Raw genomic sequence first — 19,368 nt, forward strand, 5'->3', positions numbered from 1 at the left:
GATGGTAACTATATTAAATAAATAAAAGATTAGCTCAGAAAACATTCATACTTGGCCTATAATGTTAATTAACTGATTGACTCCAAAAAACTAAATTATTAGAGAATGAGGTTTTATGTGTCAAGTCCCCCATTTGCATCAAATTGACTCATAGCCTACTCCTTATGTCCTAACATGATCCATCCTGACTTAGCCCAATTAATCCTCAACACCAACATAGTGAATTTCCATAAATCTGATTCTCTAAAAGAAAATATCGAGAAATTTCCAACTAATTATATATGAAAAATATTTAATAGAAAACAACCGAGATTATAGTTAAAACCAATAATATAATGATAACCTTGAGCTAACAAATATCGATTACATATTCCTAACTCTTATTTGGTGATTCTGGCGAGGATCAAATATTTAAGACATTAACCTAACATCTCTTCTATGTAATACTGGTATGCAGTCTACTACACTTTAGGAGTTATGACCACTCGCATCTCGAACACCACTTCCTAGGTTTCAGATCGCATCTGGAGAGCTCTTTCCAGCCTAACCCACCATGGTTTTCATAACCTACATGTCAAGTAATACTCGTACTATTTGTCAGATATATCCTTTTATATTTTATATCAGATATAAAGGTTTGTGCTAGAACTGATCATTTTATTTTCATAGCATTCTATGTACCTTACCTTTTAGAAGTTGGGTAGGAATTCTAGGTGCAATGATTTAAGTACTAGAATGTCATATAATTTTCATAGTAAACTTTGTTTAGTGTAATGAGATGCATGGCTCACAATGATGTTAGTATTATCTCTTTCAACACGAAGAAATCAAATTATGTACCAGCATTAGAAGGTTCTTTCCCTCCTAGTATTGTATACCTTGTTTCACATCATTGTTCCATTCTCTTGAGCATATTATTAATTAAAATTCGGTAAAATTGTGTCCTTGAGCCATGAAAAATATGATTTTTCCTAGCAAAAAAGAGCATGATTTGTTGACAAAAGGATTTAGGGTTGTACCTACCCCGGGGTAGGGGCCCCTTCCCCAACCCCTAAAACACACACACAAAAAGAAGAAAAAGGAAAAAAACTAAGGGTTTACGGAAAAAATAAACTTAACTCCAATCATAAGGTCAAAAGACAAATTTTACAGACTACGTAAACTTCATATTTTGAACCGGTATCAGATTTTGCAAAATTTGATCAAATGGAAAGAGTTTGAATTGGTGCGAGATCTAGTGGTAATAGTCAAAACATGAGCTCAAATTTTGATCAAGTTAGATGCAAATTACTATGCCTACCTGAACCCTACATTAATGGGTGTCATCATGATCCACTCTAATGATAACTGGAGAGTGGAAATCACATGGATAGTGCAATCTAGTGGCACACATTTAATTGTTATAAAATGATAAAATGGTGATCTTGGGCTTGTCCATAACACTTGCCAAAGATAACCTAGAATAACGCTATTTTAGCTTGATCCATTTGTTTGCTAAAGCGACTTTCCTTCCTTCTTAATTTCCCAAGGGCACGTAAGGATGTCACATAAAGGTAAAATGCTAGGAACTTAGGTGCTACTGACCTTTTATTTATTGGTGCAGATAGCTAGGAACAAAAATAATATAGGGCGAGCACCATAGAAGGAAATATGGGATAAAACTCATTTTTTGACATGTTTCCTCTTGTATCTATCTTAAAGAGAAAACCCAAAAGACAAATAGAGATAATAGAATTCCTACTAATGGAATCCGTAAGTCCCATTATTTTTTTTAAAAAAATATATAAAACAAAAGAAATTGCATGCGCCAAGAGAGACTATCTGCGAAGAAAAACCATCTACATCCTCTTTCTTTCTTGTCAAGCCTCCTTCTATTTTTTTCCTCATCAAGCCATCTCTTCCATCTATTAGGGAATCCTTCTCCCCCCGAGTCCCTTTCTCTTTTTTTCTAAAAACTGTGTATCAATTTTTCTAAAGATGCATATTGGAATGTTAGATGACTATTTTGTTAGATATGTATCATCTGATTATGCAGTATGTACTCACGAATACTATATTCTAAAAACTATATATCGATTTATCTAAAGATATGTATTGGGTTGCTACTGGGTGTGTATCAAAAAGGCTTACTGTATATATCAGAAGGCTGACAAGTATGTATCAATTGGTCATATAGTGTGTACTAATGAGCATCATATTTTGGACTATGTATTGATTTATCTAGAGGTGTGTATTAGGATGTTAGATGAGTATATTGCTATGTATGTATCGACTAGCCATATACTATATATTTGTGAACATCATATTTTGAAAATAATGTATCGATATACCTAGAGGTATATATTGGCTTGCTAGTAGGTATATATCAAAGAGGCTTACGATACGTATCAGAAAGTTGATGAGTGTGTATTACTTGATGAGAAAAAAAGAGGATGCGATGGTTTTTCTTCGTGCACGGTCTTTATTGGCGCGTAAATTTTTTTGATTATTTTTTTAAGTCATGGAATTTACGGATTCCATTAGTAAAAGTTTTATCTTTATTTGACTTCTGGGTCTTTTCTTTAAAATGGGCATAAGAGAAAATATGGCAAAAAAGAGTCCTACCCAATATGATGTACTATGGTGCCCGCCCCATATGATTTTTGTTCGACAACTAGTGGAAAAGATGTTATTAGATGAGTCTTCTTTTATTTCCAATCAAAGCTCCATTGCTAACAAAGCTTTTATATAGAGTCTAATGAAATATCAGGGGCAATTTATCAGAAATTTCAAAACAATACTAATCATTTAAACCTTATGAGCAATACTAACCAAATCACTAGGATGTGTATTCTACTTCAGCTAGCCTTTGTTGGGGACTATTGGAAATATCAGATTTGCTACATCCTAACCTAACACATGAGCAGCCGTGCTAGTGCTTGAAATTGAATTCATATTTAGTTATCAATATTTTTTAAAACAATCAAGCACTTAAAGGAACCACCTAGTCAAGCGCACAAAGCATCTCATTACTTAACATTTTCTATAGATCTCTTGTACCAAAAATTTTTAAAAAAAATCACAAAGTGAGATGCCATGGAAAATAATACAATGACTCGAGTGTTATCTACGAAGGAAATAGCTAGGGTTTGAATTTTTTCAGTAAATAAGATGAATTAATTAATATGAGTATAAATACATCAAAAAAATCAATAAATAAAATATTTAAAATTGAGCAAAAATATTCATTAATGAATTCCATAATATCGTTCAAGCATGATTTGCCATATAGCTGGCTGTTCAATCGGAAACATTATTAGCTTTTCTGCAAATATAAGATATCCCGTGGAGAGCAAGATTTGATGAGGAGCTCTCAGTAATTATATATAGGCAAGACCTTTTGTAGTTTATCTAAGAAAAAGAAATAAGATATGAGGGAGATGATAGCAATATTTTGGTAGGGACCTGAGAGTGAAATTCGGAAAACCCAGGGTGGCCCGGCCTGGACGGAGCCATTCGTAGGCGGCACCGAATCGGACCTTCCCACGTACGTCTTAATATTCTATTATTAACATTAATTAATTAAGAAAACAAATGACTTCCAAAGTCGAGGCTCCGTAACTGCTCGGCCGACTTTTTGTGTGGCATCTTGGCATTTTTTGTAATTATCAATACATCCAAAATCCAAACTCACCATGCTTACGAGAACGGAGAACAAGAATGACAATATGCGTCATCCAAGTGCATATTTTGCATGAAAGCCCCCATAGTTTTTGAAATAAAGTTAACATTCTTTTGGATTCTCTCTTTCTAGGTTAATATTTCTTTCTAGGTGTATGATCGGATTTCAACAAAATGGATGATGATAGATCCAATATAACCAGTCGCTAGTGCTTACCTGCAATTTAACCCACCTTTTGGTATTTCATTAGTGCATATAAAATTATGCACCGAAAGTAGCAGCGATATTATAGGTAAATCTTATGATTTGAACTCTAATTGCATGATTAAATCAAAATTTTAGCTTTCAAAGTAGATATATTTTTATCCAGTAAGAAGTTTACCAGCAAGTAGCATTGCTTACAAAGTGTGCAAGAAAAAGAGATTTTGATGACTATTGAACTATAATAAATCTATATCAATAGATTATTCTACCATTCATATTCTAATTTGGCAAAAATATCATATGAGTTTATGTCTTTTTTATTAATGAAATATTACTTCGTGTTAATGGAAAGAAAATGTATTGGACAAAATTAAGATGGAAATACCTAATATTATAGATGAAAACCAAAAAACATTCTTCAAAGAAAATACTATACCATCATATATGGTAATGAGCACTATAAACATTTTAAAACAAAAATTATCTTAAAAAGAAAATGCAAGCACATCATGATCCTTAGGATAGCCGTAGCTCGATATTTAGGTTGGCATACGATATATTAAATAAATATGTGCAATTAGATTACAACTTTACAAGCGATAATTTTTTCTGAAATAAAGTATAGAAACCAAATTATCCAAATGGACAGTTCATGCATTGTTATTATGAATCACATATTGCATGGGGTGGCAGATTCCAATCAAAGGTCTAGTAATAAAAATACAAACGTCATAGGAGTTTTCTGTAAAACAAGAACTTTCCTCTTTTTCTCTGGTTGTTTTCTTCTATTTGGTTTTTGGGGGTTTTAGGCTTTTCCTCTCCGGTTAGTTGTTTGATTGGAGGAGGTCGTCTCTCCCCCTGTTTTCTCGCGCGCTTTCCTCCATTCTTTTCTCCTCTCTAGAAGACCAAGGTGACGTGTTGCCCCCGCCCTTCCTCCCTTTTCTCCCCTTTTCCCCTTTTTCCTTCTCCAAATCGATCCGAAGGTTGTTACCTAGGGTTCCGTGCCCCGGGTCAACTTGATCGGCCTCCTTTTCTTTGGGGTTTCTCCGTCGCCTTCCCGTTTGTCCATCCATCCTTCGATCCTTTTCCGGTTTCGGAGATCGAAAAACTGGCGCTTTTCTCGACCCCAGCTTTCAAAATCTTCAAATTGCGGGCGTTTCTGTTGAATTTGGGCCTAACTTGAGCGTCTTTGTCGTTTGGCAGCGAAAAGATGGTACTTGGGAGCTTCTCCTTGCTGAATTCTGCCGACTGGCTCTGATTTCAGGTTTGACTCGCATTGTTTGTTGTGAAATTAAGTTTTTTTGATGGATGAATGTTGGAATTTTTGTGTGTTTCAATCTGATCTAGGGGTTTGATTGAGGGGATTCTGTATTCCAGGGCATCTGGTTGCGGACTGCGGTCGTAAAGGAGGGAGCTTTTTATCGGCTCTTCCTTTGAATTGCAGTCGATTGACGACTGATGGATGAAATTATGGAAAATTTATAGCTCTTTGGGGAAATCCCGCCATTTGAGATTCAATTTTGGCCTTCGGGGGTTGGGTTAACTTGGCAACATGGATTTGAGGGCAGGTGTAGAGAATGGAAGTGTTGGGGGTGCTTCCGAAGCAAAGGAGGGGTTTTCACGAAATAAATTGAAGAGTTCTGCGAGCTTGAGTAACAAGGACATGTTCGTGAGAGCTGATAAGATTGACCTCAAGAGCTTAGATATTCAGCTGGAGAAAACACTTTCAAGGGTGTGGATCAAGGATAAGAGTGGTCATCTAAAGCCCAAAGAAGAATGGGAGATTGATCTATCTAAATTGGATATAAGGTATGTTGTAGCTAAAGGGACCTACGGTACTGTGTATCGTGGCACTTATGATGGCCAAGATGTTGCAGGTATCTATTCCCACCCTTTTGGGCTTAAAACAAAATGCATGATTTATTATATTCTATTGGTTCTTGCATATATGATCAATTGAGACTTGTTTTACTCCTTACAATTTCTACATGAAAAGAAAAACTGCCTTATAATATATTTTAATTTTATTGCAAACTGTTCCCTATCTGTGCAACTTTGAGTTTTTCATATTCATTTTTAGCTATCCATATTTGTCTATCAGTAGGTATTTTCTCTGTTGGAAATGACATCATTGTTATATATTCCTTTTCCTATAAAAATGGGATTGGGCATGGAACACAACTCTAAGTTAGGAAGCCTCCATGGAAGATAGTATAAGAAAGCATGATTTGGCTTATTAACCTCTTGGAAATCATAGGTATCACTTGTACTTTTTATGCCTTCCAATGCTTCCTCACCTTTGAGGTTTCATGAAGACATTAAGTCTTCATTTATCAAATATGAAACTTCTTTCTTAGTTTAATCCCCATGTCTAGCAGTTTCTGCTTAGTATCCTCATTACATCCCAAGTATGTGCATAGCTATTACAAATGGACCCATTATGGAGGGTGCCATGGAGTTTGAAGTACTTGCTTGATATCTTCTGCAATACCCAGGCATTCGCTGCCTGCCAGTCCAACTATGCTTCTTATGTCAGTCAAATGTTTATTTTCTGAATTATTCTGACTGTCTTTTATAGCAGAGCCTTGCCAACTGATCTTGTTTCTTATCATGATAAGAGGGAAACATTGAGTATGTAGTTTATCATCATCATCATCTTGATAAAAGAATCACTCTTTATCTTTCTTTTTTTGCTTTATTTAATTTAATTGGAGGGAGGCATGGAAACATATTTCTTCAGCTTTTCCTTCCTTTTCTCCTTGGGAAAAAATCAAAGAAAAGAACATTCATATTGACAAACTACAATTGTTAATTAGAATGAAAAGAAAATCTTATTTCTCAAGTTTTCTTCCTCTTCCCAACATATTAAAAAGAATGGTTGCACATGACTTTCCAATATGTTAATGTGATTTCGCAATTACTTGCTTTATCTCTTCCACTATTTTTGTTCTTTCATTACTTTTATAAACTAATCTTCTTAAAGTAAGTTGATAGGCCTAGAATTTATTAAAATTTGTAACATTTAGAACTAATAAGTAACATGTGACTTCACATGAGCAATCTTGGAATTGCAGCATAATGGAGTCATGATATAATATGAAGGTAGGTCACTAGTTTCCTCAACTTTTGTTTACCCTGTTCCTCCCTTTTTTCATGATATATGCGCTGGCATATGAATCAGATATGTATGCCAATATGCATGGATACCAAAAGTGAATTCCAAGTCATTCAGTGTTCTTCCCTGATTAGAGTTGGTTTTAGATACTTGGACATAGCCATAATTACTTGTACTCTGTCATATTTCTGGTTTGCTCACATTCTACTAGTGAATTTCAAGAGATTTGCTCATCTCTTCTTGCTATATTATTTGTGAACTTTTCATGTAGATTAAGTTTCTTGCATATTTTGCTGGTTTAAACTGGAATCTAGTTTAGATTGGAATATGGATTATGACATTTGATGTAGATATATTGTGTAATTTTTACTCAGTTGAATTGCTATATTTATGGTGGACTATAATATATACCTGCATGTACTGCAGAATGCATATCTGTTGTTTCCTCCCTCTAGCAAGCCATTAACTGCTGAACCCGAAAAATTTAGACTAGGCTTAATGATTGTGGATATAGCAAGAAGCTAGTAATTTGCTAGATATATTACATATATTTTGGTAGTAAATGGTTATGGTGTTGGTAATGACTATAGTATCTTGATTGGCTGGTCTGCAGTTTTCGAACATATTGAACTGAGGTCAGATGCAATTCAAGAGTAATCCATAGCTACATAGATGTCAAGATTCGACGAACTACCTATATCACAATTTTATATAAAATAAATGATCAATTTAAGTTTTTTCTTCTTTTTCATTTTTGGTTTGGAGAAGGGTTTGAGGTTTTAAAATGGCAAATTATGGACATATTTCATTTATAAAATATTTCAAAGCAATGGAGGCTGTTTGCCTTGGTGATATTTCACGGGAAACAAGGATTGTGAGTGTGAAGTGTCAAAATGATTTATATGATTGATGTTTTGTACTCAGTTATTTTGCCAAAATTTTGATAGTGATACAAAATTTGGTCCAGGATGACTACAATTCTTGCCTAAAGATTGGAGTGCATGGTGTCAAATTTATCATACCTAATTATGGCCCTTGAGAAAGTCACATACATCATACAACTATATGTAGAAAAGCATCTCTCTCTCTCTCTCTCTCTCTCTCTCTCTCTCTCTCTCTCTCGTTCCATTTATCATGGAAAGAATTAAGGGCAACACATATATCTTCTGTGAGATTCATATGATAGGGTACGACTTATGCTATTTGGTTGCGATGCACCTTTGTTAGCTTACTCATGAGCCTCCAGCCATTTTTAAGGAATGTCAACTGAATGTACAAAACGAAGAAAACCTCCATTTAGCCTTTTAAGAAGTGTTCTTAACTTCTTCAGTTGCTATAGCAGTTCCACATTGCACAGAGCATATTGTTGGGAAGATTTGGATTTGGATTTTAATTGCCAGTATATTTGTGCTAGTATATTAGATAAGGCATATGATGGAGTATTAGGAGGTGGCTTTGGTGGGCATTGAGCACGAATGGCTAAATTATAAGGTGTAACTATTGAAGATATATATTCTGCTATCTTTAGGAGTATTTGTACAAAGCATGTAAATCTTCAATTGTGATGGTCTTATATGAATTTCACTAAGCTTATAAATTCTTAAAGTAGTTTATACATTATAGTGCAAACTCTTGGAGGTGGGGTCAATGTACCTAACACTAGAGCTTATTGTAAGCCTATAACTCTTCCTAGTTATCTCTAATGTTATAACGCAAACTCCTGGGGGTGAGTCCATGCATCTTCAATTCCATGTATTTCTTCTGCATGCTTGGACTTGCATGCTTCTCTTCCCTTTTATGTATGTACACCCATTTACTCCAATCCTGTGGGATGGGGTCATCCTAATGTTTTTTGTTGAATGGGATGGCATCATGTCCTGATGCTCAAGATGGTGGATGTTCCGTCCCATCCTGGTTCCATCTTATCTTATCCCGACATTTGGTAAACTACCCATCTTGATACTCGAGACAGTGGGATGTCATGCCTTTCCATAGGACTTAAATCCTTGTATACAACCCTTTATAGCTGTACACCCTCAATGTTCACTCTTGAATGATTAAATAAAAGAAAGAAGTAGTTGAAGGTTAAACAGGGAGTATGTTTATCAAATCTGTTGCAAAAAATCTTGATTGACAAGATGACAGTCATCCATCAAATGCTCTGTTCTCTTGAACAAACCCCTTGCATTACATGCGCCAAGTATTTGTTATTGATAAATTTACTGCTAATGTTTAGTAAGATGTGCCATGATGTGTGTTACTTGCAAATGAAATATGTTAATAATGAGAAGAAGACACGGTCCAATTCACAATTTGGAGTCATGGAGGAAAAGCTCAGAGGGTTGAGGGTTTAAAAGTTGGTAGGATGAAAATAGGGTAAATGGGATGGAATATTAATGAATATAGAAATCAAATTGAAGATGTGGCTAAAATTGGTGACAAAGTGATACTATGTTCTGACTACTTTCGATACCATATATTTATTATAAGAACGAAGTGACATTTGAAGCCATATAGTTTTGATGGATGAAGTGGAGTGGCGCTTCTTAGGTGTTATGTGACTGATGCATACATTGGCATACCTTTTTTCTTAAATTTTTTCACAGAACTAGGATAGGAGGAATATGATGAAATCAAGCAGGGCAGTAATTGAACCAATGTTAATGGTAACCCATGCCTGATAATTTTTCCAATTGAATTTGTTGGCACCCTCCATACCTTGGCATATTGAAGGTGAAATTTTATTAGATGGTAGCAGGGCTGCAATGTTGTATTTCTAGTATTGGCAACAAAAAGGGAGCAAGCAAGATAGATTCTGTAGAGATGACAATATTGAGACAGATGTATGATGAAGCATAGAAGGATACACTGGGAAACGAGGTTCGTGGATGTGGCACCTATTTCAGGCAAAGGAAAAATAGTTAAGGTGAAGGTACCTGACATGAAAAGGTCCTAATTAGGAAAGGTGCTAGAATCTTTGCTAGAGGGCTTAGAAATAGGCGGGTTAGCAAGTTTTTTCCCATATCCTCCAACCTGCCCAATATATTTCGGTGTGGGTATACCTGTTCTTGTTTGACTTCAGATCTTCTTGTTTTAATTTGATTATAATAAGGTAGATTTGGAATGTGGTTTTGTAACCCAAGATCTGAAGATCGTTGGTTGCTAAAAGGGTTTTCATTGAGGTTGATCCAAGTGGTCTCAAGCAATAAGGCTTCCAACTTGGATTAGGGGTTGAAGAAGCAGGTACTTCCTGTTGCCCTCTGATTTTGATTAATTGCCTAATTAAGAAGTCATATGGCATTGGAGAAGATTTATAAGTGAATAATTATGTCCTTATTTTTAATGTGCACAATGAGGTTGGACTCCCTTCTCATTGAACTTGACCTCTTGCCACCCAATAAGATGCCAAAAGTACTGTTTGTGCCCCACATATTTTTATGCAGACTAAGAAGTGGAAGGACCACATGACGCTTGCATAGTGGCCTCACAATAACAAATAAGATGCTTTGTCGGTTAACTTTTCCACATAGCTTGATACATAAAACTCAGAAATAATTACTTTGGTCCTAGAGTGAATGTCATTACTTGAGCCACCTATGAAGTCAAGGGAATTTTCAAGAAAAAAAGAAAAAAAATTGCAGACCATGCATGCAGATACAAAAATATATTCGAGAATTTAGTGGACAAGATATCATGAATGTGGCCCTATTGTGGTGAATTTTCTAGTTCAAACATTTGAGGCCAAGTCAAACTTTCATTATTTTGTTTATAGTCTATATGTAGCTTATTTTAATTTAGCTTGCATTCCATTCCTTTCTGTATTTTATCTGGAGGAATGTTGTTCAGTTGGAATGTTTATAGTCTATATGTGCCTAGTGTTCATGGATCGTCTCACCAACCTCTTTCCTAAAAAATTCTTCATTTTCGCTCGAGAATGATCAAGATCCAGGCTTGGTGATCCATGTGGCAGAAGTATGCCTGTGGTTTTCTTTCATGCATAATTGGTCCTTATTGCAGTTAACTTGTTTCCTGAACTCCTCCCTCTCCTCCCCTCTCCCCTCTCTTGATTCATTTTTTCTTAAGAATTAGAAAACATAACCTTTTGCAGTTCAGAATATGAACAAAATCAAGTTAGAATTATTGGAAACATGCTTATATGCATATGCGATACTCTGATAAACAGAAGCAGTTTCCTGAATGTTTTCCATTTCGTTTTGTTTCCTGCAAGTTTGCCATTGGTATTTTCAATTTCCTGTTTATAGGTTTTTGTTGCTGATTCCTTTTATTGCATTACTTTTACTCTTTTTCGAATGGTGTCTGAGAGCAAAATATTATGTTTTTAGAAGTTAGTTTCCTGTTCACTGAATTGTTGGTTAAAGGATACAGACCTGCACTAATATTTTGTAACCAATGATAAAGAGAGAATCTGTTTGTTGAGAGTGAATATTTTTGATATACACATGATATTAATATAAGTTGGTTTCAAACAGTCTCCAGGTGTATCTCCCAATGATACAATCTTGCCATTCACTGAAGTTTGCCTTACATAATAATTGTTTTCTATATTATAGTGAAGTTGTTGGACTGGGGAGAAGATGGGTTTGCCACTGATGCTGAAACTGCTGCTCTCCGAACATCATTTCAGCAGGAGGTTGCTGTTTGGCATAAGCTTAAACATCCAAATGTTACTACGGTGAGGACTTCCTTGGAACCATCAGCTTTCATCATTATATGATTTGTATATGGCACCAAGAGTCATTTTCTTTTATTTTAGTCATGCTTACTGAAGGATTATTGGCATTGGTTGATCAAAGTCAACTGGCCATGTCAGGGCATTTCATAATGATTAGTATATAGGTTTGTTGTTGTAGTTATATTCCATGCGATCTTTTGTTCCGAAGTAGAAATGTATTCTTATTTATATTCTTTTATTGCATTCAAATCGGTATGTTCTACTTATAGTGTAAATATTTTTTGTTACAGTTCATTGGGGCTTCAATGGGTACCTCAGACCTCAGGATTCCACAAAAGAATGCTACCAGCAATGACCGCAGTTCCCTTCCAGCTCGAGCATGTTGTGTTGTTGTGGAGTATCTTGCTGGGGGAACATTGAAACAATATTTAATAAAAAACAGGAGAAAGAAACTTGCCTATAAGATTGTCATTCAACTTGCATTGGATCTTGCTAGAGGGTGAGCATTGTACTAGTAATACTTTGTTATACATAATATTAGAATCCATATTCTTAGTGCTACTGAAAGTAAAAATATTTCTTCTTTTCAGATTGAGCTATTTACATTCAAAGAAGATTGTGCATCGGGATGTCAAGACTGAAAATATGTTATTGGATACCCAGCGAAATCTTAAAATTGCCGATTTTGGTGTCGCTCGCGTTGAGGCTCAGAATCCCCAGGACATGACTGGCGAAACGGGTACCCTTGGCTACATGGCTCCAGAGGTGCCCATCTCCTTATATGCATATCTTCTTCGTGTTGGATATGTATCTTTTAAAAGAGTTTAACTGAATCCTATAAAATGTCTAGCAGTCTAGGTATAGAAGACTTCCTAAAATATATTTCTGACTTTAGTCAATGTCTGCCATATTTTGTCAGTAACTAGTTCAAAGAAATACTTTTCCCAAATCATTTAAAACCATTTCCATGCAAGAAGTTCTGATTACAGGGGCATTTCAGGTTCTTGAGGGTAAGCCATACAACCACAGATGTGATGTCTACAGTTTTGGCATATGTTTGTGGGAGATTTACTGCTGTGACATGCCATACCCTGATCTCAGCTTCGTTGAAGTATCCTCTGCTGTTGTTCGGCAGGTTACTCTCACTTCTAAAACTTTTGTTTGCTATCCTTTTGCTTTTTCCTGTTTTATATCACCCACCAAAAAACACATCAATTACCAATCCTTATCAGTTCAAGAAAGTACTTTTTTTACATCTTTAATCAGCATGAACAGATGTTTAATAAGTAATACGAACGGGCTGTAATTTATTCTGAATATTTGGCAGAATTTACGTCCAGAAATCCCTCGATGTTGTCCAAGCTCTCTAGCAAATATTATGCGGAAATGCTGGGATGCAAATCCAGATAAACGATTAGAGGCGGATGAAGTTGTGAAGCTCTTGGAGGCAATTGACACCAGTAAAGGAGGTGGGATGATACCTGAAGATCAGGTGGGTGGATGCCTCTGCTTTAATCGAACTCGTGGTCCATAGCGTCCTTGCATAATATATGTTCGAGGTGCTTCGAATGTGATTCAAATTTGGAAGTTATTGATAATGAGTTTCATATTTTTGAGTTGAGAGATCGAAATAAGGTGACATTCATTATTAAATGTAATCTTTTGACTTCAAAACTATCGGTACACTTCAAAATTGACATCGCATAGATTGCTGGCCGTGATCTTATTGCCATTGGTGTTTGTAAGGTGCACCTGGGAAATATATCATTCGTTATTAAATTGTATTTCCTAAACCACAAAATCTGATCATAATGCTAAGGGCATGTTGTTGTTAGCTTGTATAATCTGATGCCACAGTTTCATCTAGTATGTGAAGTAATGGGTTGCACATATGTCCGTATATTAAGTTTTATTAATATTTTAAAGGTTTCATTGGTAATTCCAATTGAGTTAAAAAACTTGGTAGGATGCTTTGCCCACGTTTGCATGTAGCATTGGATCATTTGCTGACTATGCTACTATGAAGATGAGACGACACCTCCATCGCCCAATGGCCTGAGCAAAATGAGTGGGGATGGCGGAGATCCGCACCAGTGTCCGTCAGAGCTTGACTAGCTGTCCTTCTTGGGCTTACCGCCCATTTAGACCTATTCATTCAAGTGAGCAAGCCAGATTACCGCCTTCTGAAGAGGGAAGTATCCGTTGCACCAGTGTCCGTCGGAGCTTGACTAGCTGTCCTTCTTGGGCTTACCGCCCATTTAGACCTATTCATTCAAGTGAGCAAGCCAGATTACCGTCTTCTGAAGAGGGAAGCATCCGTCCCCTTGGATACATGATTGAGCTCAAAACCATGTCACCCATCTGCATCATTCGCATCAGGCATTATTTTTCATTAGGCATGACATGAGTTAGTTTCGGAAGAGAATTTTGGTGGCAGAGTAGGAAATTCTGCATGCATGTCTAAAAGGTAGTGCCATACCATGATGACTTGAGTATTTGACAAATAAGTTGGTCTATTACAAACCAACACTTGCATTGTGGATAAAGATGTAAACTTGAAAATGCTCTATACCATTATATCAATATCTGATCGTAGCTATTGAGCATGTAGCCAGCATTATGAAAACATCATAAATGTTATAACAATCAAATATTTGAAAAAAAAAGAAAGACAAAACAAAAGAATTACATGCACTTGTGTATGTGCATGTGATTCGTTCTTAGTAACACGGTCCTACCATGGATCTATGGACTATGATCAAGATCATTAAGAATTGATCTATATAAACATTTGTGTTTTGTTTTTCGTAGTAAGCTAACCTCAAGGGCATCCTAGCGAAGTTATTTTTATCTTCATTTTACCAAATGAAGATAAAAGCCGATTCTCCTTCAAATATGAGAATACTTAGTTGCCCCTTATCATAATTCTGTTGTTTTTATATTCCCTAGATTTTAAAGCACTCGGGAAAAAAACATAGGACTACTAAAAGTGCATACTGAAAAATTATGTAAATGATTGTAACCTTAAGTCGACTTAGACCATGCTATTTAAGATTTACTCGTCTAAATTCATCTTTATAGATCATAATATGATGGTTGAATTTTAGCAAATAGCATTTAAGTTAAGATCATTTCTTTTTGAATAAAAAAAATGCAAACAGTATTAACCCTAACTCAACTTAAACCATACAACTTAAGTCTTACATTATCGTAAATGATTTCAGCTTTATATATCGTGATATGACAATTGAAGTTTAGCAAAAAGCACTCAAGTTGAGATCATTTCTTCTATGAATATAGGATCTTAAATGATAATGGATTATCTCAATGATAACCTGTTTTTTAGGGAAGAAAAAAGGAGAGTGTGAGAGGGTTTGCAATGGCTTATAATATCTGGATCTACTTCATTCTTCATGTTATTAAGTTCATATAATCAAGGAGCAATCCTTCATGATTCTCTGCAACTTCAAGATGTCATATAGATGAAGGAAAATGGTCAAGCTTGATACAATATCTGCATTCATGATTCATCTTTAGAAGCAAAAATAAGGAATTATAAATTACTTTAATCTAACTAATGAAATAATATAAAGTCATGAGAGATGCTCCAGGAACCATTCCAAGTTGAATTTTACATCCATTTAAGTTCTTGACCGGCCTTTTGGGGGTTAAATCTTAGGATCAAAGTTCGATTGCAAATGAAGCATTAGGGATCTATTGGTTAGCCTATTGTATGAACTTTTTCTTCTTTTAAGGGCCTCTTTCGGCAATCCAGCAAGATTTGGGATGAATTTCTTTCTAAATTCATAGACTAGGAAGTCTATTTGAGCATGTCCTATATCAACTCAAAACACTCTGCTAACCCTATCCTATAAGGAAAAAAATGAGACCTCTATGCATCTTGTTTTTCCTTCTTGGAAGTTGGAAACGAATAGACCCACATGCTGGGGTTTCGACTGAAGTTTAGACTGAAACTTCTGTAGGTCTGTAGAAAATGCAGGCTGAGGTAGGCCAATAGACCCAATTCCTGAAGAATACTTCTGAGAAATATTTAAATGGGCTCTTAAAAGAAAAGAAAGAGAGGTCCCGAATCCGAATCCACTTTCACTGAGAGAATGACAGATGAGATGAAAGAAAAGAAATTGGTGGAAAAAAAATGAGGAGGAAGGGAACTATCATATCTCTTTCTGATGCCCAAGTTCAATAGCCTAGTAATTGGAAGTTCTCTCATCCATATCCCAAGTGGGATGCCTTATCCTTTGATATTTCCATGGTATTACAGCCGTGACTTTTTAAAAAATAATTAAGGAAGGTCTTTTATATCCCCATAATTTTGGTGATGAGGCAACTCGTATCTTATTTGTTGTACTTACCTCAACAAAAGAATATTATTTGCTGTACATCCTAATATCCTATGGACTACACTGGAGAGGCCAAAAAAAAACTAGTAACCAAGTAGTGATAAGATCTCCAAAAGCAAAAGAAAGGGTAAAAAATGTTCCATTTTGGTCACCTATAGACATTTGGAAAGCAAAATGTCAAAGGAGCACACTTCAGAAAAATCTGACCAAATTCTGAGCCTAGCAGGGAGGTGGCATGATGATACCACTGCAAACAAAACTATATGGCAAGTCCATTTGTGTTCACCACCAACTGGAAGAAGAGCCAAAGAGATGTACCAAAAAAAAAAAGAAAAATGGAGGAGCCTAAGATGCTCCCACTGATGGGAAAAAAGAGGGAGGACCAAGAAGGAAACAAAGAACATAAGATGGTTTCCATATCTCCTGTTTTGGCTCTCAATCCACAACATGAAGATTGGCTCCAATAGCCCCACTACCCATTTCCACATTCATTGTTTTGGTTGTTTATAGAGCATCCACAAGCGCTCAAGTTCTCAGTACAAGAACACAGTATTGCACTACCAAGCTGAACTGAACTGAATCTCCATTTTGTGTCACTTGCATTGCATTTTGATAGAGGATGGTGACAGGGAATGAGCATAATACGTGAGATACACCGCATGTGCATATCATGACGACATGAGCATTGATACACTATATACAATTAGTACATGTACACATACGTGTACATACATACATGTAAGTGCATGCATGCATATATGTATGTATGTGTATGCATGATGCATGTATGTACACAAGCACATACATCTCATTGATGATATAGGATGTAGGTATGTATGCATGTACATCTCACTGATGATGCACGGCACCAAAACGTTAACCGGCATACCATGCATCAGACTTACTCTACATGGTCACAGAATCGGTATATTTTGGGAGCAGCATAAAGTTTCAAAACTTTGGTAGTAATTTTACCTGCATCAATTCTGTGATAACAAAATTCTCATAGCAAGTTGATTTGGGTGGTGCTGAGATTGCAAGCGTGTTCCTAATTGTTCTCAATTTGATGCGAATCTATTCTTGGTCCAAGTCGTAGGTTCGGATCCAGGAAGCATTCTAATACTACAAGCTTATAGTTGCAACTTAGAGCTCTGTAGACTTTTGGTGCATTTCTTTTCTTTTCTTTTCCTTTTACAAAATGACTTACAGTAAATTCGTTTCAAAATTAGATCAATATGTTAGTGCATATACTGTTCTAAAGGAATGCAGATCTGCTAGGAATCTAGTTTAGGAAATCTGAATTGGAAAGTGGCAAATTTTTATTAGTTGTGCAACTTTCCCTCCATCTAATTTACCATGGAGTTTGGTAACAAAATGGAAAACTAAATTCGAGCAGTCTGGTATTGAAGAATCCACTTCCACTTAAAAACTGCGTCTCCAATGTTTAACTACTTGACTATATTTAAGGTGCCAGTTTTGTGTCCACAAATTATCACCTGCTGCATCATAAGGGAGGATTAGTATGACTCATAAGCATTAGGGCAATACGCAGGAATCGATCGAATGTAAAATTGCCAAGCCAACATTTTATGGGCTCAAGAAACATTTTGAGTGCCCTAACATGCACCAACCATTGTTCTTAAACAAAATATTTGAGGTGTTGGCTCTGCTAGTAAATGTTACTTACCTATCCATGAAATCTATGCTTGATGGACATGTTAAATTAAAGTGGCATAATCTTAATCATTGTTAAATTGATCCCTTCCAAGTTCCAACTATGTTGCCAAGTGATTGGATGGAGCATTGATGGATATAGCTTGTGAAAATACTTCGAATGTTCTTGCATCTCATGTGATGTTTATCTAAACTTTCTATCACTCGGACCAATCCATCCTATGTTTCTGAGGTTACCACTTAGTGTAATATGATATCTCAAGCTAGGTACATTGTATCTGGCTTCAATTTAGAACCTCCTCCAAAAACACTACTTTTTGTGCATGGTTCATTGAATCTGGCCCTAGTCCAGTTACTTCTCAGCCTTTTCAAAATTGAAATCAAGAAGTTTTCACGGTTTTGCTTCGAAAAATCAAATTCTGATACAACCCCTGAAAGTTAGTATAGTGACTTCTTAGGTCCCTCTTTCCAATATGTTAAGCCTGGTAAGTTAATCGATAATCCTAACCAAACTCTTGATTTTTTTCCCCCTCTGTTTAATGAGAACTAGGACAGGAGGAAGTTGGTCCGAATTCGGCGTGCAGGATGGATCAAATCCAAACTACTAGTATCCTACAATTACTTTACCAACTCAACTAGTTGACACCCGCCTGATTAAACTTGTTACTAAGAGCAATATTTTTTTCGTGTTGATACAGGGTGTAGAATGCTACAGCTCTATATCCTAATCCTGCCAAAACCTGTTTCTGTTTTCATTACATTAGTTTGCTTACCTCATCCTCATTACCACTTAAGCCAAAAAAAATGGGTTCTGTTTAATTGATCAGCCTTTATAAAAATTATAGCTTTAGCTGTAGGTGATACAAGCAATGAGAGAAATGCCTGCAATTCAAAGTATGAACAGGCCGGATTTGGATCACATCAATAATATGTGAAGTTCGAAGAACATGGTATGTAACCAAGAAGGAGAGTTGGACATAGATCCAGCTCTCAACTTAACTATCAGCATGATTTTTGTTTGATTTGAATTCTTTATTGGTTCCTAGAATGGATCTAATTAAATTCATGGCCCTTCAGCGATTCATGTGACAATTATTTTTTCTAGCTATTGACAAATCGACAATCATGTTATGAATAAAAAGAACATATCACCAGGCATCTGCTGTTGATAAGCTTTCCTAGTTAGAAACTGGGTGCAGCTAGAGTGCTTGACTTGTGCCTGATTATCTGCAATTAACTGTACTCATGAGAAAGTTTTAAAAATTTAAATTTTGTTTGACGCATGTTACCTCCCTGGCCATCATAAGCATGATTTGGAAAATTAAAAATTCATGAATTCACCTCGATCTCACATAGTTTCTATTTCAGGAGCTTCGAGCAATATCTAGGATTTAAATCTTGGACCTTCTTATAGATAAGTTTTCAAAAGATAAGATACCAACCAACTATGCCAACACTGACTAAAGGTGACAAAACGAGCAATTGTCCTGAATAAACCTTTATAACTTTCTAGTTTTATATTATATTGATGATATGAGTGAGAAATTATTAGGCGAATCAGATTCACCGTCGCCCTATGATAAAATCATCTTAAGTAGATTTCATTCATCCTAGAGTAAAATTATTAGGTGAATTTATTTTATTCTAGATACATAGTGGA

At 35.8% G+C, this 19,368-nt stretch overlaps 1 protein-coding gene across 2 annotated transcripts; it reads left to right on the forward strand.

Annotated features, from left to right (window-relative positions):
- Window positions 1-4,640: 4,640 nt before the first annotated feature.
- On the forward strand, window positions 4,641-13,505 carry LOC103718094 (serine/threonine-protein kinase STY13). Of its 2 annotated transcripts, none has more exons than XM_008806757.3 (8): window positions 4,641-4,775; window positions 5,069-5,129; window positions 5,243-5,742; window positions 11,552-11,673; window positions 11,964-12,172; window positions 12,264-12,438; window positions 12,674-12,808; window positions 13,001-13,505. In XM_008806757.3, exons 3-8 carry the CDS (start codon window positions 5,418-5,420, stop codon window positions 13,205-13,207), a joined length of 1,173 nt encoding a protein of 390 aa, XP_008804979.2. In that variant the 5' UTR covers window positions 4,641-4,775; window positions 5,069-5,129; window positions 5,243-5,417; the 3' UTR covers window positions 13,208-13,505. The 2 variants fall into 2 exon arrangements, with proteins under 2 accessions (XP_008804979.2, XP_008804980.2); XM_008806758.4 differs by having other exon boundaries at window positions 4,642-4,775; window positions 5,213-5,742.
- The last annotated feature ends 5,863 nt before the right edge of the window (window positions 13,506-19,368 follow it).

Source organism: Phoenix dactylifera, unplaced genomic scaffold (genome assembly GCF_009389715.1).
Source record: "Phoenix dactylifera cultivar Barhee BC4 unplaced genomic scaffold, palm_55x_up_171113_PBpolish2nd_filt_p 000085F, whole genome shotgun sequence".
NCBI classification, from domain to species: Eukaryota; Viridiplantae; Streptophyta; class Magnoliopsida; order Arecales; family Arecaceae; genus Phoenix; species Phoenix dactylifera.